The sequence below is a fragment of the Rana temporaria genome, chromosome 1 (assembly GCF_905171775.1).
Source record: "Rana temporaria chromosome 1, aRanTem1.1, whole genome shotgun sequence".
Taxonomy (NCBI): domain Eukaryota; kingdom Metazoa; phylum Chordata; class Amphibia; order Anura; family Ranidae; genus Rana; species Rana temporaria.
The window spans coordinates 327,141,401-327,168,842 of record NC_053489.1 but is presented as its reverse complement, the minus strand read 5'-3'; the positions used below and the strand labels follow the sequence as shown (position 1 = coordinate 327,168,842).

The 27,442-nt window shown below is 42.8% G+C and overlaps 1 protein-coding gene across 2 annotated transcripts in view; it reads right to left on the bottom strand.

Annotated features, from left to right (window-relative positions):
* SVEP1 (sushi, von Willebrand factor type A, EGF and pentraxin domain containing 1) overlaps window positions 1-27,442 on the bottom strand; it is a 503,752-nt gene that overhangs the window by 343,562 nt on the left and 132,748 nt on the right. For both annotated transcript variants that reach the window (XM_040360718.1, XM_040360710.1), the window contains exon 2: window positions 410-665. In XM_040360718.1, coding sequence (XP_040216652.1) covers window positions 410-665 — 256 coding nt within the window. The remainder of the gene's footprint in view (window positions 1-409; window positions 666-27,442) is intronic.

The window sequence follows — 27,442 nt, the reverse complement described above, 5'->3', positions numbered from 1 at the left end:
GCGGTCCCACAAAATCTGCCTTTGAAATCACCTAGGATTCTGACATCATCCTCCTCTAATGCTCCTGGGAAATGTGTGTCATCATTTCCCAGGATGCAGTGCGCTGTCCAATTATCACTCCCCATCCAAGACTTCCAGGAAGTAAGTGCTTGTAGGCTTCACAATGCCCACAAGCAAAATGACAACGCTGCAGACATAGTTTTATAAACTATCTTTTTTGAATATCTATGCGGATCGGCGGCAGGTTGTAAAATAGTAAGTGACCGGATTTATATTATAAAAACGCATGATGAAAGGACATACATTTAAAAAATGCTAATTGTGGTTGGAACTCCGCTTTAAGAATAAACGGTATAAATGTTTCCTTAAAAAATGTTTGCAATAAAAAAATACACATAAATGAATATACCTTCATGTAATGCACGTCGAGCCAGTGCCTCAAACTCAGCAAAACTATGTAACAGATAACAATGCTCCTCCTTTGGTTGAGATGCCATGTCGTGCAGCTCCCGAATATTGCCCTGCCATATTCCAAATGTGAAGATTTCCACTCCAAGCTCCCGAAGACTGGCAGCCACAGGTCTAGGGTCCCCGCCATTTGAGTAGCCATCGGTGATGAGGAAAATAATTTTGTCTGAATCACTACGGGAGTGCCTGAGTATTTGCTGTAAAGAAAAAAAATCAACCAATGAAACACTGAATAGAGAATGAATGCTGTCAGATCAATATGGGAAACACAAAACTGATATTTGACCCTTAACATTTTTTTTTTTTTTTCAGAATGACAGATTAGATAATTTGTGTGTTTCTTCTAGTTGCTACTAATTACCAATGCTCCCTAAAGTCTAGAAAACATGTACTACTGATAGCTGCTGAGGATTAGAATTGAGAAGCACTTCCATGAACTTACATGCAAACATCAGGGCCCGGATTCAGAAAGATGCGTGTATCTTTAGGCGGGCGTAGCGCATCTCATATGCGCTACGCCGCCGTAACCTAGTCAGGCAAGTAGTGTATTCAGAAAGAAGCTGCGCCCGAAGTTACGGCAGCGTAGCGTATATAGGCCGGCGTAAGCCCACCTAATTCAAACTAGGCTGGTAGGGGGTGTGTTGTATGGTAATGAATCGTGACCCCACGTAAATGACGCACCTAACGAATGGCGCATGCGCGCGCATGCTCAGTATCACGTCGAATTTTCTCCGTAAATTACGCCGGCTCAATGTTTAGTCGACGTGAACGTAACCTACGCCCATCCCCATTCACGGACGACTTACGCAAACGATGTAAAATACGACGCTGTTCCGACGTCCATACCTAACATGACTTACCCCTGCTTTATGAGGGGTAAAGTTACGCCGGTCGGACGCCTTACGTAAACAGCGTATTTTAATATGCTGGGCGCAAGTACGTTCGTGAATCGGCATATCTAGCTCATTTGCATATTCCACGCGGAAATCAACGGAAGCGCCACCTAGCGGCCAGCGTAAATATGCTGTACGCAGATGTTCCTTATTGTATGTTCTACTTTGGACCATGTCAAGAGGTATACTGTTATATATGTCTTTCTATAACAAGAAAGCACCTTTGTTTGTTAATATGGGAGTCTATGGAAGGGGTGCCAAGCTTTGAAAAATCGGTGCTCCCCGGCCGTAGGTCCCCTGGACAACAACCTTTGCACACTTGTAGAGAATGAGTGGGGCTACATGTGTGTCAAGGTTGGGGTCCAGGGGACCTACGGCCAGCCAGTACCGGGTCCCCAAAGTCCGGGAGATCAGGCACAAAAAGGTGACTCAAGTATAAGTATAAGCTAAGGGGGGCATTTTCAGCACACAGAAAGTGCTGAAAAACTCGGCTTATACTCGAGTATATACGATAGATTATATTAAGCTTTGAAAAGTGGGAGAGCCTTGTACAAGGGAGAACCTACATTATCTTCTGTACATTGTTAATGATACTTTGGGCTCTGAGTAGCCTTATGCCATTGGTCATGACGTAATCTTTTCTTTTCTATGGCCAAAAACTTTTAAATAAACACCTAATAAAAGCAATTAAAAAAACAACGCTTGGAAAGGAAAGTGTTCAGGAGGAAAGAATGCTTGGATTTGCATAATATTAAATGCATTGTAGGTTACTCCATTCATGTTACATAATAAGACATATATGAATATACGACATTGGAATAAGGTTTGCTATTGTTGCTAGATACAACGGGTAAAATGAGTATTAATTAAACACGTCATCATTTTTCTAGGTAAATATATTTCTAAGAGTCGGTTCACACTAGGGCGACACGACTTCCAGCGCGACTTTCAGAGGCGACTCCTACACGACTTGAGCATGAACCACAGGGCGATCTGGGGCGATTTACAACACAACTTGAAGTCGTCTCCAGGACAGGAGACTTTCCAGTGGCCAATAAAACAACAATCAGCTCTGGGAGAGGGAGGGGGGCAGGAGAGGTTTGCCTGAGAAATGTATCTTATCTTCCTGGAAAGTCGGTGCAGTTAAGACAGTGATCAGACTTCTGAGGCGACTTCCATTGAAATCAATGGGTACAAATCGCCTACAAGTCGGATTGAAGTAGTACAGGAACCTTTTCTGGAGTATGATCGCCTTGAGTCGTGTGTATTAACACCGCTCCCATTCACTTTCATTGTTTTTCTCTACAGCGCGACTTGGGACGACTTGAGGCGACATGAAGTCGGATCGCAAGTCGCCCCAGTGTGAACCGGCTCTAAAGGTGCTATTGACATGAAATTATCACCACATGTCAGTAACAACACATGTATTCCATACATACAAAGAAACCAAAACAAATAAGTTCAGAAATTAAGTTAAGTGTAATGCAATGGAATGACACAGGGAAAAAGTATTGAACACGCCAACTGAAATGTATTTAATACTTCATACAAAATCCTTTGTTGGTAATGACAGTTCCAAGACTATTTTTACAGGAGAAAATAGTCACATGCATTGCTCCCCATTCTTCTGCACAAACAGTCTTCAAATCTTGAAGGTTCCGTGGGCCTCTTCTATGAACTCTATTCTTTAGTTCTTTCCATTGATTTTCTATTGGATTCAAGTCAGGTGATTGGCTGGGCCGTTCTAGCAGTTTTCTTTTCTTTTTCTTTGAAACCAATTCCTTGGCTTTATGTTTGGGATCAGTGTCTTGCTGATCGTTTCATCTTCATCATCTGCTAGATGGCGCCAGATTTTTATAAAGAATGGCTTGGTACATTTTCCTATTCACCTTTCCTTCAATGACATGAAGTTTGCCAGACCCATATGCTGAGAAATAGCCCCACACCATGATGTTCCCACCTCCAAACTTACACTGTTGGTGTTTTTGGGGTGATGTGCAGTGTTATTTGATCTCCAAACATGGTGTGTATTATGGCATCCAAAGAGTTCAATTTTGGTCTCATCTAATCAGACTATATTCTCCCAGTATTCTCCTAGGCTTGTCTAAATGTTGTGCAGCAAACTTTAAACAAGCTTCAACATGCTTTTTTCTTCAGCAATGGAGTCTTGCGTGGTGAGCGTGTATACAAGCCATAACGGTTAAGTGCATTACTTATTGTTTTCTTTGAAAGAATGTTACCTTCTAATTACAGGTCTTTCTGAAGCTCTCCACTAGTGGTCATTGGCTCTTGGACAACTATTCTGATAATGCTTTTAACTCCTCTGTCAGGAATTTTGCAACGAGCACCTGGTCGAGGCCGGTTTATGGTGAAATTATGTTCTTTCTACTTCCGGATTATGGCCCCCAACAGTCTTCACTCAGAAGTTTAGAAATCCTCCTGTACCCAATGCCATCAGCATGTTTTGAAACAATAAGGGTGAGAGCGAGCTCTTTGCTTTTACCCATCATGAGATGTTTCTTGTGTGACACCTTGGTAATGAGACACCTTTTTATAGGCCATCAGTTGAGACTAAACCAGGTGAAATGAATTTTCAATGACAAGGGGCAGAATTGCTTTCTAATTACTGATAGATTTCACCTGGTGTCTTGGCTTTCCATGCCTTTTTGCACCTCCCTTTCTTCATGCGTTCAATAGTTTTTCCCTGTGTCATTCCATTTTATTACACATCATTTTATTTCTGAACAAATTTGTTTTGGTTACTTTTATCAAGCTCTTGTGCACACCCACACCCACCAGGGGAATGGAAGCACCAAACATCTCAACATACTTCAACATACTTCAAAGCAACAATCCTGGACCAAGCCAAATCCCAGTGGGAAATCACAGCACACATGGCTCCAAATCGAAAAAACGGTATTAGCATCCTGTCCAAAAATGCTCCTCAGCGCCCTACTCCTAGGACAACACGGACAGGTCTAAAACTGAAAATTGGCCTGGACTGGAAGGGGGTGAAAGTGCCCAGACTTTTTCTATCGGAAATTTCGATCGTGTACGGGGCATTACATAAGAGTATCAGCTGCAAGACCAAAAAGTTGACTTTGAAAAAAAATAATAGAGAACAGAGGAAGTAAAGAGAGAGGAAATACAAAGGGAGACGACAGGACAAGCGGTGGGCCAAATAGAGTCTTTGCACATGAAATTGATCCTCAGGCATGTAACTTTAATAATGTCCATATTAGGTCATTGACATATTTCCCTAAGTAACTAGATATTCAAGGGTTCCATGTTTTGTTATATGTTTGTCATGCAATAAAGCAACAATTTTTTTCATTGAACAAGTACCATGACATTTTGTGTAGACATGTGCAATTTGTTTTGGTCCGAATCTAAATTCAGATGAATTTTTGAAGATTCAGAGATTTGGATGTATCCGAATCTCTGAATGACAATAGTAACGAGCACCACTTCTAAGTATGGATTTATAGATCAGGGATAGCCTACCTTTGGTTTGTGGGTCACTTGGACAGATATGTTTGAAAGGGGTGAGAGTAATGCCACGTACACACGATCGGTTCATTTGATAAAAACGGACTGATGGATTTTTTCATCAGATATCCGATGAAGCTGACTTTCATCAGTCTTGCCTACACATCAGTTAAAAATCTCTTCGTGTCAGAACGCGGTGACGTAAAACACTACGACGTGCTGAGAAAAATTAAGTTCAATGCTTCCGCGCATGCGTCGGCTTGATTCTGAGCATGCATGGATTTTTAACCGATGGACTTGCCCACAGACGATTGTTTTTTTCTATCAGTTTTTTAACCATCAGATAATTATAAAACGGGTTCTAAGTTTTTTCACCGATGGGAAAAAAAACGATGGAGCCCACACACGATCGGTTAGTCCGATAAAAACGGTCCATCGGACCGTTTTCATCAGATGAACCGATCGTGTGTACGTGGCATTAGGCTTCATGCACACTGCAGCTGTAAAACGCCTGTTTTACAGGTGTTTGACGTTTTTTTGTGTTTTTTTTTTGGGGGGGGGGGGGGGTTGCCCCTATATGCCAGTCTATGTGTCCATGCACACATAAGCATTTACAGGCATTTAAAGGCAGGGGCGTTTAGGGGCAGAAATCTTAACACACCAAAACCACAAAACAAGTCTGAACTTGTGTAAATGTACCTAAAAACTAGGCATTTTAGCACTTGAGCGAATCATTTATTTCAATGGCGAGAAAAAATGACTATTCTTGCCAATGAAATTATTGAATGCCCAAACCGTTGATGCACTTGAACACATCTAAACTTTTCTCCTGTCAGGAGTGCGTAAGGCCTTGGAGGCAAGTCTGTTTTTGAGACCAGGCTTTTTAAAGCAGAACATATACTTTTTTTTTTTCTTTTTTAGATTGTAAGCTCCTTGAGGGTAGAGACTGATGTGATTGTACAATGTGTATGTAAAGCACTGTGTAAATTGACAGCACTATATAAGTACCTGAAATAAATAAATAGATAAATATACCTGTAAAAATCTACTGCCCATTCTCACCTCCTTATCGGTGCTGTCCCCCAAAAAAGATATGTGCCCACTTATATTCTGGGCTGAATGACACCCAGTTGCTAGAAGCCAAAGTTCTGTTTTAAAGCTAAACTTCAGGCCAACAGTGTGAACCTGCCAAAGGATTTATAATCAATTTTGTGATCCAGGCAGCCTAAACAAGAAACCTAGGCTGGTCCTGGACCTCTATGAAAGCTACACAACAGTTAAGTAATGAAGCCTGATCCAGGACCTATCTCAGCTTGTGACTGCAGAGTATAAAGTTCATCATAGTGTTTTACCCTTCTGTAAGCATATTTACAGACAGTAGCAACTGAATGACCCACCTTTTCGCAGTAGAGGATTACAGGAGCCTAATATCAACACAGATTCATGTTCTTGTACCAGATGTATTCATAATGCATATAAAGCCCCTTTCACACTAGGCAGATCCATCTCAGCGGAGTCCGCCAGCTCAGCGGGAGATCTCTCCGTGGATCTCAACTGAGCCGGCGGATGACAAGTCCCTCTCTGCTCACTGATCGGCGATGGGCTTGTCCAGCGCCGCTGTCTCCTATGGAGAGATCTGATGAAAACGGACAGCATCTCACCCGATCCGATCCGCCATGGACGGATGGCGATGTATCGCCATCCGTCTGATTTTAGCGGATCAGATTGGGTCGGATGTCAGCAGACATGTCTCCACTGACATCCGACACTCCATAGAGATGTATGGAGTGGCGTTCAGGTCCGCCAACAAATATGACAGGCGGACCTGAACGGTCCAACCGCGTGAAAGGGGCCTAATGGTTTTAAAATTAATGCATACCCAGCATATATTGTTTCCCCACTAATAGACAAACCATTGTACTAGTGGCTGATAAGTTCTTTTCTTTTTTCTTTTTTTTATTGTGCTTTAGCTTTAAACCAATAAATGAGTTTATCAATGGGTTTGTTTGATTAGGAATAACCTAGAACGCATTAAGGAATCACATAGGAGGCAATTTTTCACCTTACATTCAAACAGAAAATATCTCATACAATGTAATACAGTGTCACCAATCTCTTCATCGTCAAAAAAGATACATTTATGTTCCAACTGTCCAGTTATTTTCTCCTGATGCTGGTGCCCTGAGGTTATCTGTTTTGATACACTAAATAAAATCACTATATGCTACAGGCTGACCATAAATAACACGAACATCATATCAGCCTACGACCATTAAAGATTTAAACTTAGATTCAGTTTAGAAAAATTCATAAATTTTCCCTTTTCGCTGTTGACATAGAAGAGATGAACCAGTAGAACTCAGTAGTCAATCTAATAATGTGCACTATTCATAGTATGCAGGGCCGGTGCAAGGATTTTTGACACCCTAGGCGGAACCTCATTTTACCGCCCCCTCTGGCTCCGCCCCTGACTCCACCCCCATTGCCAGTGTTAAATGGTTTGATTCAACCCTATAACTGCTACATGTGCAAGACAGCTCATTCTTTTGAAAAACAGACTTACTAGAAGGATCACCAGATATATAGAAGAGAATATAAAATAGAAAACCTAAAAAACAAAAACGAATGCAGCCACCCATCTAAGAATTGGTAAACTGCAGTATAATATTTTGCTTTGCTTTAATACTGCTTTAAGTTGATGAAGTTAATCAAGTAATTCTGTTATACAATATAATGTATAGGCAGATGATGGGAAGGAAGGAGTTGAAACAGGAGATAAACAGACTGTTGTTGGCAAGGAGAGAGAGAGGAAAGAAAGAGAGCGGGGATGGCTCAGAGAGAGCGGGGAAGGCTCAGAGAGAGAGAGTGGGTAGGGCTCAGAGAGAGAAAGAGCGGGGAGGGCTCAGAGAGAGAGCGGGGAGGGCTCAGAGAGAGAGAGCGGGGAGGCCTCAGAGAGAGAGAGAGCCGGGAGGGCTCAGAGAGTGAGAGAGCGGGGAGGGCTCAGAGACTGAGAGAGCGGGGAGGGCTCAGAGAGAGAGCGGGGAGAGCTCAGAGAGAGAGAGAGAGAGCGGGGAGGGCTCAGAGAGAGAGAGAGAGTGGGGAGGGCTCAGAGAGAGAAAGAGAGAGAGCGGGGAGGGCTCAGAGAGAGAGAGCGGGGAGGGCTCAGAGAGAGAGAGCGCGTGGAGGGCTCAGAGAGAGAGCGGGGAGGGCTCAGAGAGAGAGCGGGGAGGGCTCAGAGAGAGAGAGAGAGCGCAAGAGAGAGGGGGGGTCAGAGAGAGGGGTTGAGAGAGATCAGACACAGAAAGAGAGAGGTCAGGGAGGGGTCAGAGAGAGAGGGGGGTCAGAGAGAGAGAGAGAGCAAGAGAGAGAGAGGGGAAGAGCGAGATCAGACACAGACAGAGAGGTCAGGGAGGGGTCAGAGAGAGAGCAAGAGAGAGAGGGGGGGTCAGAGAGGAGAGAGAGAGGGGAAGAGAGAGATCAGACAGAGAGGTCAGGGAGGGGTCAGAGAGAGAGCAAGAGAGAGAGGGGGGGGTCAGAGAGGAGAGAGTAGGGTCTGGTCAGTGGAAGTGCTCACTCACTTGGCATTGTCCCGACTCCCCAGGGGCTGGCTCACTGGTTCATTCAGCATTTTGTCAGCTGCTTGTTTTAATCTTCCCGCCCACCTCCCCTTCACAGACGAGCAAACACAGGAGGGACTGGACTCCGGAAAAGCATGAAACTGATTGGGACAGACATGCTGGAGGCGGATTGGATGGAGCACACACGAGGGGCAGGACACGGGAGAAGTGTGAAGCTGATTGGGACAAACATGCTGCAGGTGGATTAGATGGAGCTGGAGCACACACGAGGGGCGGGACTCGGGAGTGACTTCAGAGCGGAGAGGTGATTGCTGGACACTGTACATATCAGAGAGGAGAGTGCCCTGCTGGTGGAGGGGGGGCTGTGTGGTTTCTGAAAACGCCAGAGCGGAGAGCTGAGAGCCGCGCGGCATGGCGCTGCTTTACACATGACAGCCTGGTGGTAGTTGTAAATAAGCTCTGTGGCTAGTGCGGGAGTAAAATAACCAGCGGCCGGGCGCCCTAGGCAGCAGTGCGCCCTAGGCGGTTGCCTAATCTGCCTAGTGGTAGCGCCGGCCCTGATAGTATGTACATTTCAAGAGGAAACAAAATCTAAGATACAAATGTAAGAAGCCCTAATGTGCTATTCTTTAATTTCACACAAAGTATTCAGATCATATAGCTCATAGCTCCCATACCTGAATATTTTAAAGAAAAATAACAGTGAAAGTAAAAGCCATTGAATATTATATTGGAAAGCTAAATAAATTGTAGGCATATAGAGAAGAGGTTAACCATGAGCTTAAAGTGGAACTTCAGTATTATTTTTTTTTAACTTTCCATCTATTAAATCTTCTGACCTTGCTGTTTTAACTTTGGATAGTAAAACATTTTTATTTCTTCCAGTAAATACCTTATACAGCCCACTTCCTGTTTCTTGTCTGCTTATTAGCCTAGGTGTATGACATCTCTCACTGAGAGTTTGCCAGGAAGGGAGGGGATGAGTCATAAGAGTGCAAATGAGAGCTGCAAAGCTTGAGGTGTGACTCTGTGTGTCTGTGTAAATCCAAGAAGTGAACAGGCAGCAGCTTCAGCTGCCCATAGTGAAAATCATTGCAGCGAGACTCAGGGAGATTTCTGCAGCATATTTGGCAAGTACAGAATCCCAGTATATATATATATGCAAAGTGGTTGGAGGGAAGCTTCCGAATGGCTGTAATGGTCACCACCGTTTACGACCTTCCATCAACCCACGACAGCTTATCTGACACTCCAACCATCCAACAGACATCAGACATCCCATTTCCCAGAATAACGAGACTTGCTCTGTTACTGGTTTCAAATGTATGAACACTTTTAATGGTTAGCTCTCAAGTTTATATACAGTTTTCAAGGCATGTTTCAGTGATCACAGGAACAATCAAACTCTCCACCCACCCATCACACCCTGGGGGGGCTTCAATACACCTTCAGATGGGCTAATTGCTAAACATTCCAGACATTTCGGCACCGGTCTATAATTAACATGACCTAATCACTGCACCTGAGAAGTCACATTCCTTCATTAACAGAATGCAAAAAAAACACCATCACACAATGATTTCCCCTCAATCCACATCTTTTAGACAGACGGTCTGTCTCCGACAGAAAGGTATTCACACCTGAGCATCAATAGGCTTTAAACAGTGTTATCACACAATGAAAGGCCTTTCAAGAGCCAGCCTCATTTAACATGTCAACAGTCTACACAGAGAGATGAGTCATAGAATAAACCAACACTTTGCAATATCTCAAGATCCTGCAATATGAGCTATCAGTAATGTCCTGTAATTTAGGATATAATTTCCCAGTCACCCTATGGCCCTATCGGACATAAGGTGACCCTAGACATAAGACTCCTTGGTGACGCCGGTACAGGAGTACCCCTCATCCTTCCAAAGTCTCTGTTTGTCACAGGTCATTCCATTACATCTCTCCGCCTTTCGGAGGAGAGTGACACAGGAGGGAACCCCAAACGGGTTGACTACGAAGTTAGTCAGTAGTACCAGTCCTTCAATGCTGGTATCCATACCGTACCCCAAATAAATTGCTCCAAACAGAGCATTACTCACCCCGCCAACCTCTGCCTCTCTCTAAGAGGACCTGCCTGCCACTGGGGAGAGGCCTGGACTGGCCCTTCTCCCTGGAGTGCTTTCAGCCACTGGAGAGAAGACAGGGTGACTGGGCTCAGTCCATCATGCTGTTGGGGATCTGGGCCAACTGGCCCCCATCCCTGGGGTATACCAGTGGAGACTGAAGTCCCATCCACTGGTAGGTGAAAATCCCCCGATGCTTGCAAAGCAAAGCCGACATCCTCCTGTCTCGGTGATACACCATTTTCTGGGGTTGTGTCAGTGAAGACTGAAGTCCCATCCACTGCCCCAGGAACTCCCTCTTCCGTTAGTTGAGAGCAGAGGCTTGTGGCACTCTGCTCTGTTGCCAGCTCTTCCGCTGGATTGCTTTGAGTGGAGACCACAGTCCCATTCACTCCCACAGGAACTCCCTCTCCTGCTAGTTGAGAGCAGAGGCTTGTGGCACTCTGCTCTGTTGCCAGCTCTTCTGCTGGGTCACTTTGAGTGGAGACCACAGTCCCATCCACTCCCACAGGAACTCCCTCTCCTGCTAGGTGAGAGCAGAGGCTTGTGGCACTCTGCTCTGTTGCCAGATCTTCCGCTGTGTCGCTGTGAGGGGAGACCACAGTCCCATCCCCCGATGTCAGCTCAAGCTGCAGTTGTGTGCAGCAGCAAGTAGCATCCTGCCCTGCTGCCAGTGATTTATCTGGTAGTAAAAGCTTTACCACCACAGCTTGTTGCTGGAGAGAGGGGCTAACTGCCCCGGCTCCCTAGAACTCCACTTCCATGGTGACTGGCATCTGTACCTCTCCCCTCTCTTCAGTTGGTGCTGCTGTGACTTCTGCTCCTGCAGCACCTCTTTGCTGTAGCCAAGTGGCATCCACAGACGCTATAACCCTGTCTAAGATCTCCGGTGGAGGATTAGGTCCATACTGTGCCAGTCCACGTTTAACAGTCCAATCAAAAAATTCTTCCTCGGGTGTCCTGTCTGTTACGCTGGGCCTTTCTGTTATGCTGGGCCTTTCAGCTCTATCCATTTGGACAAGCTCTGCAATAATGTCCCTTTTCTTACGATTGCAGGCCGATCTGCCCCGGCTCTCCAGTAAGTCCTTGAGGTAAGAGAGCTTCAGCCGTTCATACAGCGTCTCCACTGTCCTGTGTCCTTGTAGCCATCCTTCTGACAGTGGAAACATCCCACTGCTGCCACCACTTGTAACGGTCACCACCGTTTATGACCTTCCATCAACCCACAACAGCTTATCTGACACTCCAACCATCCAACAGACATCAGACATCCCATTTCCCAGAATAACAAGACTTGCTCTATTACTGATTTTTCAAATGTATGAACACTTTTAATGGTTAGCTCTCAAGTTTATATACAGTTTTCAAGGCATGTTTCAGTGATCACAGGAACAATCAAACTCTCCACCCACGCATCACACCCTGGGGGGGGCTTCAATACACCTTCAGATGGGCTAATTGCTAAACATTCCAGATATTTTGGCGCCGGTCTATAATTAACATGACCTAATCACTGCACCTGAGAAGTCACATTCCTTCATTAACAGAATGCAAACAAAACACCATCACACAATGATTTCCCCTCAATCCACATCTTTTAGACAGACGGTCTGTCTCCGACAGAAAGGTATTCACACCTGAGCATCAATAGGCTTTAAACAGTGTTATCACACAATGAAAGGCCTTTCAAGAGCCAGCCTCATTTAACATGTCAACAGTCTACACAGAGAGATGAGTCATAGAATAAACCAACACTTTGCAATATCTCAAGATCCTGCAATATGAGCTATCAGTAATGTCCCCTGTCCTGTAATTTAGGATATACAGTGAGGAAAATAAGTATTTGAACACCCTGCTATTTTGCAAGTTCTCCCACTTGGAAATCATGGAGGGGTCTGAAATTGTCATCGTAGGTGCATGTCCACTGTGAGAGACATAATAAAAAAAAAAAAAATCCAGAAATCACAATTTATGATTTTTTAACTATTTATTTGTATGATACAGCTGCAAATAAGTATTTGAACACCTGTCTATCAGCTAGAATTCTGACCCTCAAAGACCTGTTAATCTGCCTTTAAAATGTCCACCTCCACTCCATTTATTATCCTAAATTAGATGCACCTGTTTGAGGTCATTAGCTGCATAAAGACACCTGTCCACCCCATACAATCAGTAAGAATCCAACTACTAACATGGCCAAGACCAAAGAGCTGTCCAAAGACAATAGAGACAAAATTGTACACCTCCACAAGGCTGGAAAGGGCTAAGGGGAACTTGCCAAGCAGCTTGGTGAAAAAAGGTCCACTGTGGGAGCAATCATTAGAAAATGGAAGAAGCTAAACATGACTGTCAATCTCCCTCGGACTGGGGCTCCATGCAAAATCTCACCTTGTGGGGTCTCAATGATCCTAAGAAAGGTGAGAAATCAGCCCAGGACTAACTACACGGGAGGAGCTGGTCAATGACCTGAAAAGAGCTGGGACCACCGTTTCCAAGGTTACTGTTGGTAATACACTAAGACGTCATGGTTTGAAATCATGCATGGCACGGAAGGTTCCCCTGCTTAAACCAGCACATGTCAAGGCCCGTCTTAAGTTTGCCAATGACCATTTGGATGATCCAGAGGAGTCATGGGAGAAAGTCATGTGGTCAGATGAGACCAAAATAGAACTTTTTGGTCATAATTCCACTAACCGTGTTTGGAGGAAGAAGAATGATGAGTACCATCCCAAGAACACCATCCCTACTGTGAAGCATGGGGGTGGTAGCATCATGCTTTGGGGGTGTTTTTCTGCACATGGGACAGGGCGACTGCACTGTATTAAGGAGAGGATGACCGGGGCCATGTATTGCGAGATTTTGGGCAACAACCTCCTTCCCTCAGTTAGAGCTTTGAAGATGGGTCGAGGCTGGGTCTTCCAACATGACAATGACCCGAAGCACACAGCCAGGATAACCAAGGAGTGGCTCTGTAAGAAGCATATCAAGGTTCTGGCGTGGCCTAGCCAGTCTCCAGACCTAAACCCAATAGAGAATCTTTGGAGGGAGCTCAAACTCCGTGTTTCTCAGCGACAGCCCAGAAACCTGACTGATCTAGAGAAGATCTGTGTGGAGGAGTGGGCCAAAATCCCTCCTCCAGTGTGTGCAAACCTGGTGAAAAACTACAAGAAACGTTTGACCTCTGTAATTGCAAACAAAGGCTACTGTACCAAATATTAACATTGATTTTCTCAGGTGTTCAAATACTTATTTGCAGCTGTATCATACAAATAAATAGTTAAAAAAATCATACATTGTGATTTCTGGATTTTTTTTTTTTATTATGTCTCTCACAGTGGACATGCACCTACGATAACAATTTCAGACCCCTCCATGATTTCCAAGTGGGAGAACTTGCAAAATAGCAGGGTGTTCAAATACTTATTTTCATCACTGTAATTTCTCAGTCACCCTATGGCCCTATCGGACATAAGGGGAGCCTAGACATAAGACTCCTTGGTGACGCCGGTACAGGAGTACCCCTCATCCTTCCAAAGTCTCTGTTTGTCACGGATCATTCCGTTACAATGGCAAAGATGTTTTTTATTACAAATTATGTGAGCAGACAGCAGTTCCTCTTTAAGTGGTGTCTGAACTATAGGTTGGTCCAAATTACAACAGAAATTTAGTGGCTAAAAGACTGTCTTCCATTCTTAAGCAGTGCGCCTGCTGTTTCCCAGGGATTGGGTGCTGGTCAGAAAAGAAGCCCTCTGCGGAGGGCGTGGCTACCGAGCTCCTGCATGGACTCTTAAGCAGCGAGCTCCGTGCCTAACTTAGGACGAGCCGAGGTCTCACTGAACGGTCAAAACATCTTAGATTGCTCCCACAGAGCCGGTCAACATTCTGGGACAGCCCGAAAAGGGAAGGGCCCATCACAGCTTCAGAATCTGTCACATTTCTTTCCGCCGACGGCTCGCGGCCTTGTCCAAGATGGCGCCAGCGGCGCCTCAACGGCCTCCTCCAGCGGCTACAGCACTGCTCCGACGAGCTCGGACATAAAGGTCGGTGCCATCCATGGATCCCTGGATGCCTCCACACCGCTGTCCAGTGAAATCAAAGCCCCACTTGTCCCCTGAAGTCGCCGGCGAAAAGGTGAGCAAGAAGCAGGATACACTTAATGATACCAGGGAACTTGCGGAGGCCATTAACTCCTTCCCCACGGCTGGCAAGCCTGTCTCAGACACCATGTTGAAGGACATGCTGGTTTCCCTGCGTAGCTCCCTTCATGCAGACATGATGGAGTGCATGAGAGGGTTTAAGGCTGATGTACAAGAGCTGGGGGACAGAGTGGATCAGAAAATGGGGGAGTTTGCCTCATCTTACAATTCACTTGGTGATGCTCATAACGACCAATTTGATGAAGTGTCATGGCTGAAAGCAGGTCGCAGACCTGGAGGACAGGTCCAGGAGGACTAATATTAAGATCCGCGGTGTTCCTAAATCTACTCCTCCTGCGCTGCTTCAACAGTTCGCACACGACCTTATGAAGGGCTTCATTCCTGACCTGTCTGATTCAGACCTAGCTATAGACAGAATTCATCGCCTCCTCAAGCCATCTCACTTGCCGGATAACATCCCTAGAGATGTTTTGATGCGAGGTCACTTTTTCCAGGTGAAAGAGCACTTTATGGTTGCCTTAAAGGAAGAATAAACAGCCGCCTGAGCAGTATTCCTCCATTTAGCTTTTTGCTGATCTCTCGCCATTTACCATGCAGAAGCGCAGGTCCCTTCTACCAGTTACCAAGGCCTTACGCAACCATGATATTGTTTATCGGTGGGGATACCTAGCTAAACTTACTGTCACGCGTGATCAACAACTTGGATGAAGGTCTTGCACTGCTTCGGACCTAGGACATTGTTCCGGAACAAGCTAAGGAAGATCTTCCTTCTACGGCCAATCTGGATACCCAGGACTCGTGGCAATTGGTGTCACATATGAAGGGCAAGAAACGTACCTCTTAAATACCTTGGCCATAGAGCTACTTTACGCTACAATATTCCCATTTACTATGATATTTTTCCCTCCTTGAAATATGCACAGTTTTACTGCTACCAGATTCAAGATTGAATCTCCCTTTTTACCTATTTGGTTCACTTATAACGAATTGACTTATTCCTCTTACTGTCATTGTTTTTTTTTTGTTTTGTTTTGTTTGTTCCTTTTGTTCCCTTTGACATGGACTTCACTCCAATGATTGGAATGCTGTGAGGAATTTGTCATCAGAAGCGACGTTCAGGATTTCATCTGGTCTATGGCATCATGTTCCCCCTGAGGTAATGTCATTATCACCCTCCCCATGGTGATTAACATAGTTTCATTCAATGTTCATGGTCTGAACCACCCAGCTAAAAGGTCCACGCTTTGGAAAGAAGCACAAAAGTTACATGCAGACATTCTGTGTATACAGGAGTCCCACTTTCTTTCCTCCAACCCTCCTAGTTTTAAACATAAGAACTACCCTGTATTTTTTGCTTCTGCCCCCGATAAGAAACAGAGGTGTCATCATAGCCATCAGGGATTTGGTTGCCTTCACGCTCAGAGAAGTGCTTTCTGACCCTGCTGGCAGATACTTAATCCTTGTTGGTGAATTTAATAACCACACCTATACGGTTGTCAATCTATATGCTCCCAATTCCCATCAGCTCCGATTTATTAACAGGTTGTTTAAGAAACTTTCAGATGTTAAGAAAGGTGCTGTGATTTTATGTGGTGATTACAACATGACAGTTGATTACAATGTGGACACCACCTCTACGTCTAAACGCCCTCTGCCTAAGTTGCAATCTACTCTTCAAAGAGAGGATCTTTATGATGTCTGGAGGTGTCAACATTCTAATGAACGTGACTACACCTTTTACTCGTCCAGGCACAACTCGTATTCACGCATTGACATGATTGTTGTTGATCGAACCCTGCTCCAGGCGGTCTCCTCCTCCACCATCCATGACATTTCGTGGTCGGACCATGCACCTGTCTCTATTTCAGTGGTGGAGGGGGAGACTCCTAGCCTGGCTTACCTTTGGAGGGCTAATACTAGCTTGTTTCAGTCACCTGTTCATGTAGCTTATGTTGCTGAGCACCTGAAGGAGTACTTTGCTTTAAACACTGCGTCAGTGTCCGATCCAACTGTATTATGGTGTGCCCATAAGGCCTTTATTAGAGGTATCTTATTGCAACTTAGCTCAAGGCTTAAACGACAGAGGATCTTAAAACTAGACCTCCTTCTGGGTGACATTAGGTCTCTGGAGCTTCAGAACAAGGCTTCACCAAGTTCTGAGACATCAAATAAGTTGAATAAGCTTCGTTCTGACTTAAGATTCCTACTTTTAGAATGTTATAATAAGTATAGTATGTTAACGCACTAAAGCTGACACATTACTCCTCTGGTAACAAAGCAGGCAAGTATTTAGCACGCTGCTTGAAGGACCAAAGGATTTGCACGAAAATCCCTTACATACTGACAACAGTAAATTATTTAACCCTAGAGACATTGCTGACGCCATTACGGACTATTATTAAACTTTGTACAATATTAAAGATGATCCCAACACCCCCCCAGCCCACACATCAGGATATTCAAATTTTTCTGGCAGACCTCAATGTCCCTACATTGTCACCAACACAATTAATGACCCTAATGACCCTAAACTCCTGGTCCCAACGGTTTGCCAAATGACTATTATAGAACCTTCTCTGATATTCTTTCTCCCTCACTGCAATTGGTGTTCTCACAGGCTGTATCTTCCGTATCATTCCTCTCTGAGATGCTCATGGCATATGTTGTTACTATCCCTAAACCTGGTAAGACCCCTGATGTCCCTTCTAACTTTCGCCCCATTTCACTTTTAAATACAGATGTTAAATTACATGCTAAGATACTGGCCCATAGACATTTAAACATTTTACCGACATTGATCAAACCGGACCAATCTGGCTTCACCGCAGGTATACAGTCATTGGATGCTACACGTAGGATCATTGGTGTCATACAGCATGCTTGGTCCTGTCGGACGCCTTCTCTGCTCCTCTCTTTGGATGCAGAGAAGGTGTTCAACAGAATACATTGGGGGTATATGACCCACATGCTGGCCAAATTTGGGTTTCGGGGGCCCATTCTATCAGCTATCCTAGCCCTTTATTCCTCGCCCTCTGCACAGGTTTACACTTCCAACAGTCTTTCCTGGCCCTTTCACATCTCCAATGGGACAAGGCAGGGGTGTCCCCTGTCCCCTTCAATTTTCAATCTTTTTATTGAACCATTGGCTGAAAAAATTAGAGCTCATCCAAACATTAATGGCTTCTCCCTCCAAGGCACTCCCCATAAGATAAATCTCTTCGCAAGACGATATTATATTGTCCATAACTTCCCCAACTAATTTGCGTCCTTACAATCAAGAGGTCTTGAACTGTTTTAGTAACATTTCATATTATGAAGTGAACTGTGCCAAATCTGTCATTCTACCTATGAATCTCCCCCCTCTGTCCGTGCTTGCTTAGAGGAATCTTTCCCCTACTCTTGGAGTAAGAAGAGTATATCCTACTTAGGTCTTCAACTCACAGCAGACCCATCTGATTTAGCTGATGCCAATTACTCACTGTTGATAGACAAACTTTCAAAAGAGACTACTTGTCTAGCTAAGATAGAATTATCCTGGTTCTGGCCGAACTTGCTTCCTTCAAAATGCTTTTGCTCCCCCAGATCCTATACATCTTCTGTACACTTCCCATTCCCATTAAACCTACACACCTGAGAGCCTTAGATTCCATCCTTCGATGGTATGTCTGGGGCTCTCGAAGGCCTAGATGCTTCAAAGCCCTATTGACCAAACATAGGTCTGCTGGAGGCATGGGTCTCACTGACCTGCGTGATTACCATCGCGCCTCTCTTTTAAATCAAATCAAAACATGGTTCACTAATACTACGGATACCCCCTGGTGCAGTATCGAACAAACATTGAGTCCCACCAAGGACCTACTCTCTTTATTATTTCTAGATAGACGGAAACCCTTCCCCCTTCAACGCCTTCCCCTAACTATTCAAGCTTTTTTGGTGGCCTAGAGGGACCTTGGCAGCGTCGCAGGTCCACTGTCTAAGACAGTTGAACTACCTATCCCTATAGAAGTCTTAACAAGCACTATTCCTGACATCAACCTTAGGGACTGGCGCGATAGTGGGTTTTCTCACATTTCTGATCTCTACAGCGGCGACTGCCTTGTGCCCTTCCAGTCCCTTCAAACTAATTATAACCCTTTGCCTAGAAACTTTTATAAATACCACCAGATATCCCATTTTCTAAACTCCATCAAATCACATCGGCTATTCCTACATGACCAAGTGTGGAAGTTTTATACTTCGCCAACTTCTCCCACCAAGGGCATTCCCCTTTTCTACAACCTTTTCCAGCACAAATGTATTTTTATTAAGTCTTCCCCTTTCTCTAAATGGGAAGACAACTTGGGTAAATCCTTCACAAATCTACAATGGCAAACTGCTCTCAACTCAGTTTACAGGGCTTCTAAATGTACTACTCACTGGAAACTCACCCAAAAGATTACCCTGGGGTGGTACCTCACACCATATCGTTTGTCCAAATTTTCCCAGACCAACTCGCCTTTGTGCTGGAGGGGTTGTGGGGCGGTAGGCAACTTTATACACATTTTTTGGAAGTACAAGCATCTAACCAGTTTTTGGCATAGCTTATTCAGATTTATTTCTTCGATTACCGGTTTCTTCACTGGACCGAGTGCGGAGATGGCCCTGCTGAACCTGAATATAGAATAATTTCCCCCACAGTTCCACACAGTTGTCACACATATATTCTTAGCTGCTAGATCGCTTATAACTAAAAATTGGAAATCAAACATAGTACCAAGTCTGTCAGACACACTTGCAATCACACACACCAATTACATTTATGAATCTTTGCTAGCCATCAGAAGCGGCTCCAGAAAGAGCTTTGATGAAAATTTTATTTTTATTTTATTTAAAGTTTATTTGAGTACTTAATGATTACTATCATTCACAGACAATTAACCCTCAGCCCACTCCATTGCAGTTCTTTGTACACTGAAAATTTCTCCATCTCAAAACCCCCCTGTTTAACCTACCCCTTTTGGAGTATTTTACTTTATGCTTTTTCTTTTTTTTTGCTAGTAGAACTTAATTTTACCCTATTTTCAATACTATCTTTATATCTTAAAGGGTTACCAATTCTATAATTGAAAGTCTAATTCACACTCTCTGTTGGATTTTTTATGTCATTCTGTATATTGGATATTCCTGTCTTTTGCTGTGAACATTCTTCTTCTTTTCCCTGTGTGTAACCCATGCATGTTGACTTGTTTTAATTTCCTGTCCATATGTTGTGAAAACTTCAATATAAATGTAATATATAAAAAAAAATAAAAGAAAATAAGCCATCTGCGATACGAATACACCGTGGGCCTGATTTACTAAAACTGGAAAGGGCAAAATCTGATGCAGCTCTGCATAGAAACAAATTAGCTTCCAGGTTTTTTTTTTCCAAAGATTAATTGTAAAAGTTGAAGTTAGAGGCTAATTGGCTTCCATGCATAGCTGAACCAGATTTTGCACTTTCCAGTTTTAGTAAATCAACCCCATTGCCTACCTTTAAGTTTAGAGTAGCTTTTCTCAACCAGGGTTCCTCCAAAGGTTACTAGAGATTAGGGATGAGCTGAACACCTCCCACCAATTCGATTCGCACCAGAACTTGTGAACAGGCAAAACATTTGTACGAACGTGCAAACCTCGTTAAAGTCTATGGGACACGAACATGAAAAATTAAAAGTGTTAATTTAAAAGACTTATATGCAAGTTATTGCCATAAAAAGTGTTTGGGGACCTGGGTCCTGCCCCAGGGGACATGTATCAATGCAAAAAAAAGTTTTAAAAACAGATGTTTTTTCGGGAGCAGTGATTTTAATAATGCTTAAAGTAAAACAATAAGAATAAAATATTACTTTAGAAATCGTCCCTGGGGGGTGTCTATAGTATGCCTGTAAAGTGGCGCATTTTTACCGTGTTTAGAACAATCCCACAGCAAAATTAAATTTCTAAAGCAAAAAATGTCATTTAAAACTGCTTGCGGCTGTAATGTATTGTCGGGTCCTGGCAATATAGATAAAAATCATTGAAAAAAAGGGCATGGGTTTCCCCCTAGTCCATTACCAGGCCCTTTGGGTCTGGTATGAATATTAAGGGAAACTCTGCACCAAAATGTAAAAAAATAATTGCGTGGGGTCCCCCCAAAATCCGTACCAAGCCCTTCAACCTGACAGGTGTTAATAACATGACAGTTGCTTGGCACAGTACCCAGAAGCTAATTGTGATTGCTGTTGTAGCAGTATCTATTACATTGATTTTCAGCTTCCACTGGGATTGGGTAAGTATGGCACATGCTACTACATTGGTCCAAGCTGGACCAGTGTAATTATGTAAAAATATCTATACCTAAACTTCAGCTTTAAATCATTTGTCTATCTAAAAAGAAAATGTAGCTACTTCTCAGTAGCTATATACTCCTTGATCTATGCAAAACTTCTACTCTGGCACACGCTGAGGGATCTGGAAATCTAAATTCTGCTCATAGCACAAATTTACTACCATTATATGGGGCTACAAAATGTAATATTATGCACAACTAATATTTCTAAATGTTAAACATGACAGTAAAACAACTTTTCTTAAGCTGCTATGTCAAAGAGCTATAAATATAAGTCTACATACTACATTCCAAAATAAGACATTTGGAAGCAATAAGGAATCCCTGAAAGAGGAAATAGATTTGAAGAATTAAAATCATAGAAGTACAAATAAATTACAGGAGTACTGCTTAATGCTTAAATCCACACAGTAAAGCAAGGCTTTCTCCCTGGTGTGGAGTGTCGCCCTTTCTCTATCTGCAACGTAGAGAGCCTCCTGACTCTCCTGTAGTCCAAAGGGGGGCAAACACGACACTCCACACCAGGGAGAAAGCCTTGCATTACTGTGTGTAGTTACAGACAGAAGAACAGGAAGTGAGGATTTCTCAGAAGAAATAAGGACATTTAAAAGCAAAATCGAAGGATGAGGTAAGTGAAGGAGGACTGCACTAAGGTAAAGGAAGCTATTTAGGAAACAAAATTGTACCTTTACATCCCCTTTAAGCTTTTTTCTGACACGTGTTGCTTATAAGTTAAAATCTGTGGGCTGGATTCAGGTACATTTGCGCTTTTTTTTGCGGAGGCGCAGGGCAACGTTTTTGCCCTGCGCCCCCGCATATTTACTGCGCTGCCCTTGATTCACGGAGCAGTAGCTCTGTAAATTGCGTGGGCGCGCCGGCAAAATGCCCGGCGTAAGCGCGCGCAATTTAAATTATCCCGTAGGGGCGGGAATCTTTTAAATTAGGCGCGTTCCCGCGCCGATCGTAGAGCGCATGCTCCGTCAGGAAACTTTCCCGACGTGCATTGCGACAAATGACGTCGCAAGGACGTCATTTGCTTCAAAGTGAACGTGAATGGCGTCCAGCGCCATTCACAAATCACTTACGCAAACTACGTAAATTTGAAATTTCGCGACGCGGGAACGACGGGTATACGTAACATTGGCTACCCCTGCTAATAGCAGGGACAGCCTTACGCGAAAACCGCCGTACGGAAACTACGTAAGCTGCGTACGCAGGGCTCGCGTAACGTTGTGAATCGGCGTTAGTATGCAATTTGCATACTATACACTGAGCACAACGGGAACGCCACCTAGCGGCCATCGCAAGAATGCAGCCTAAGATATGCGGGCATAAGAGCCTTATGCCGCGCATATCTTAGGCTGCAGTCGGCGTAACGAGGTTCCTGAATCAGGAGCATTTGTTACGCCGAAGCAAGTAAGCAATTGCGCCTGTGTAACTATCGTTACACAGGCGCAATTGCTTCTTGAATCCAGCCCAGTATTTTTTGCTAGAAAATTACTTAGAACCCCCATATATTATATATATATATATTTTTAGCAGAGACACTAGAGAATAAAATGGAGATATTTTACGTCACACTGTATTTGCACAGAGGTCTTACAAATGCAATTTTCTTTTAAAGAAATACACTTTTATGACAATTTTTTTGTGCAATGTCAAAGATGATGTTACGCCGAGTAAATAGATACCTAACATGTCATGCTTTAAAATTGTGCACATTCGTGGAATGGTGACAAACTATGGTACTTAAAACTCTCCTTGTCACTGGCGACGCTTTAAACATTTCTACAGGTTACCAGTTTGGAGTTACAGAGGAGGTCTAGTTCTAGAATGTTTGCACTTGTTTGTGGGTGCGACTTACATATGCGCTCGCTTCTGCGCGAGCATGGAGGGATGGGGCCTTTTTAAAAAAAACTATTTCTTCATTTATTTTTTTAACTGTCCTTTTAATTCTTTTTTTTATCACTTTTATTGCTGTCACAAGGGATGTAAACATGCCAGTAATAGGCAGTGACAGGTACTCTTTATGGAGGTATCTGCACGTAAAAGCATTCAAAACGCCAAGTTTAGCAGTTTTGAATACTGTCATTTTTTTAAAAAATTTGGTGTCTTTAAGGCTTCAGTAAACCAGAAGTGATGTCATGACATCGCTTCCGGGTTACTAGATCCTAGACCCGATCAAAGCTGATTCTGGCTCTGTTCGGGTCTCCGGCCAGCTGGCGGATGTGCCGGATGGTCGCTCGGACCTCCCGGTGGAGGTCCCGGTCCCCTCCTGCTGCTTGTAACAACAGCCAGGCGGCTGATTAGCCGCATTGGTTGTTAGAAAGCCAACTGTCGGCTCTAAAAAACGCAGTTGCAGGCATCACCCAGGTACAGCCCCTTAAAGCTGAAGGCTTCATATTTGCGTTACGTTGGTATGAAGGGGTTAAAGGCAATAAATCATTACTGGACAGAAAATAATACTTCTACTAATGTGAATAACCAGTGGGATGCTTTTAAAGCAACCCTTCGAGGGGTTTGCATGGAAGAGGTTAAGGCATTTTATAGAGCCTTGGGGGTTGATACAAAGAGACTGGAGGAGCAGGTTACTTTGGCTGAGCGCTCAAATATGGGTGACCCATCCTCTGACAATTATAGGACATAGCACCTACGCTCTTATTGCCTATTTATAGCAGTAAAGTCGAGTAAGGCTCAACTTCACCAGCGGAGACAGATACTTGGGATCAGAGATAAAAACGGTTGTCTCCTAGCTTTTCTCTCCTATACTCTAATTTCTATACTACATATTCAAAATCCCCAGGGGATTATAGTCGAAGATTCACAAGAGATCTTGACTACTTTTGAGCATGGGACTGTAGTCATAACCTTTTTTTTTTTTAAAACGAATATAATATTTCTATGGATAAATAAATAAATAATACTACAAAATTATACCTGTGGTATGAAATGGCCGTGGCCTTTATTTATAGGTATAAATTAATTGTTTTTTATCAAACAATTCTTAAATCAAAATTAAATAATCAATTTAAGTATATTAACTAATTTTATTAGCATATAACCATATATATATATATATATATATATATATATATATATATATTCTATAATAATAAAATTAGCTTAGCCATTTAAGCACAAGCTAAATAAAATGAAATATATCATCCCCTTACAAGAAGGGATTAAAACCTCATAAAAAGGCCACGACAGGGAGGGAGGGTGGGATGTGCTTCTCCAAATCTTCTCCGTTCTTCTGCCCCTAGATGACGCATCCTCATTCTTTTTATAGGGCTAGAGGACCATTGTTAAGGGCAACTGTCAACAATAGCTCCTCCAATCATAGGTAAGTAAAACATTTTTTTTTATTTTTTTTTTAACTTTATTTTAATTTTCTTGTTATGACACAATCCCATAGGTGGTGGGGGCGGGGACATTTCATGCCCCGCCCTTCACCTTCAATTTTACAGACCTTTGTATCAGTCTCAAGGGGAAAAAATATATATATACAATGTAAAGTATAAAAGTGTGGCTGTGTCTACTGCAAAGATTCATTGGTGTTGTGGTTGTGTTGTGGTCGCTATCATTTTTTATACAAGGCCCTTCAGTGGTCAAAAACAAACATGGAGACAAAGACCCACATTGACTGTAGTCAGATTAAGGACAAGCCGTTTTTTCAGTGGTGTTTACAAGTTAAAAACACATTTTTTTTTGCTAGAAAATTACGTAGAACCCCGGAAAATTATAATTTTTTTTTCCAACACCCTAGAGAAAAAAAAATGGTAGCCATTGCAATACTTTATGTCACACACCGTATTTGCGCAGCGGTCTTTTAAGCGATTTTTTGGGGGAAAAAATACACTTTTTTGGAATTAAAAAATAAGACAACAGTAAAGTTAGCCCATTTTTTTTTTTATATTGTGAAAGATAATGTTACACTGAGTAAATTGATACCCAACATGTCACGCTTCAAAATTGCGCCCGCTCGTGGAATGGCGCCAAACTTTTACCCTTAAAAATCTATATAGGTGACGTTTAAAAAATTGTACAGGTTGCATGTTTTGAGTTACAGAGGAGGTTTAGGGCTAGAATTTAATGCTCTCGCTCTAATGATCATGGCAATACCTCACAGGTGTGGTTTGAACACCATTTTCATATGCGGGTGCTGCTCGCGTATGCGTTTGCTTCTGTGCGCTAGCTCGTCAGGACGGGGCGATTTAAAAAAATATGTTTTTTCTTATTTATTTCACTTTATTTTGACACTGTTTAAAAAAATAAATAAATAATTGGGTCACTTTTATTCCAATTACAAGGAATGTATTCATCCCTTGTAATAGAGAAAAGCATGACAGGTCCTCCTAAATATGAGATCTGGGGTCACAATTACCTCAAATCTCATACTTGGACTAAAATGCAATAAAAAAAATTGTCATTTGAAAAAATGACAAAAAAAATGGCCCTTTAAGAGCTTTGGGCAGAAGTGACATTTTGACGTTGCTTCTGCCCTACTATAGTATGGAGACAGGTGGTGGGAGCCATCTTCTCCTCACTCGTTTCCATACCCAACACAAGAGAGGAACCGATCGGCATAAATCTATCAAAATATAAATTTTGTTTGTGTACAACGCGCAATTGTCAGTTAAAGCTACGCAGTGCCGTATCCCAAAAAATGGCCTGGTCATTAAAGCCTCATAAACAGGATCAGATTTCGGACGACCAATCATTTTTTGTTGCATGCTAGTGTCATTTAGAAAGTGAAGAGGTTACTCACCATATGAAAATTCTCATACGACAGAATACAACGTCAGAAGTAATGTAATGTGTTGACTAGTTTTGTACGTATTCTTTCGTTTCTGAGCATGCGTAGTCTTGCTCTTACGATTTTTTTCATCCGAAAACTGTACTGATTAAACGAAAATTGGGCGTTGACTTCACGCACGACAAAAATGTTATAGTCTGCGCATCCAGCTTTTGTCAGGTGGAAAAAACTGAATTGGTTGTCGAAAACACCGTACTAACGATATGAAAATTGGCAGATTGTTCGTCGAACAAAATTTTTCTCCCATTTTTAGTATCGTGTGTTACGGGTCTTTAGGGGGCAAATCCTTCCGGTCCTTAAGTGGTTAAAGCAGAACTAAACGCTCTCAATCAACATGAAATATTTTAAATCTGTAGGCTACTAGCGTTAGGAAATAGATAGGAAGTTATAATACATTTACTTGTTATAAACTTTTTTTTTTTTTACATTTCTTCAGTTGCTTCCTAGTTTCTGTCCTATGCCAAAATGATGTCAAAATCGCAGGAGACTTGGGCATTTTTTATTTCATCTGAGGGAAGGAGGGGCTTTTTAAGCTGGCCATACATTATAAAATTTTCTAATTAATTTTCCTTAAAGCCCTGTACACGATCGGATATCTGATGGAATCTAATGCGATGGATTTTTTTGTCGGATATCCGATGAAGCTGACTTTTATCAGTCTTGCATACACACTATCAGTGTAAATTCCGACCGTGCCAAAACGCGGTGACGTAAAACACTACAACAAGCCGAAAAAATGAAGTTTGATGCTTCCGAGCATGCGTCGACTTGATTCTGAGCATGCGTGGATTTTTCTCCGATGGAGTTCCACACAGACAATCTGATTTTTCTGTCGGTTTTGTATCCATAGGAAAAATTTAAAACATGTTCTATTTTTTAACACTGATAGAAAAAAGACAGATGGAAGCCAACACACGATCGGTTTGTCCGATCGGTCTGTTTTTTTAAATTGGACAAACCGATCGTGTGTACACGGCTTTACATTTACCTTAAACTATGTAGTACAAGGGCCTGCCTAATTGCAAATTTAAAATGTTTAGGTCTGACCTCATATTATGTGGTTTTGGTAAATGTAAAGGAAAATTGTACAAGACAATTGTATAGTGTATAGCTTAGCTAAAGCACGCCCTCCTGCCTGCATGCCTGAGCTAAGGGCAGGTGGATTCCTGTAAGTAATTGCTACAAGAATCATATGCTCTTGCTCTTAGGAAGGCCTCAGCTAGAAATGCTAAGGAGGTGTTTTTGAAAGTGATTTCTCAACAAAATAAAGCATGGAGACAATGATGGATGAGTGAGTTTGCTTTGAATATTAATGAAATGAATTAAAAAGTGTTTTTAGTTTGTGGTTCTCAGATACAGTTATGTTACACTTTATTTATTTTTTAAATGTTTAATGCCGCGTACACACGATCGGTCCATCCGATGAAAACGGTCTGATGGCCTACACACCATCAGTTAAAAAAACGATCGTGTCAGAGCGCAGTGACGTAAAACACAACGAAGTTCAATGCTTCCAAGCATGCATCGACTTGATTCTGAGCATGCGTGGATTTTTAACCGATGGTAGTGCCTACAAACGAT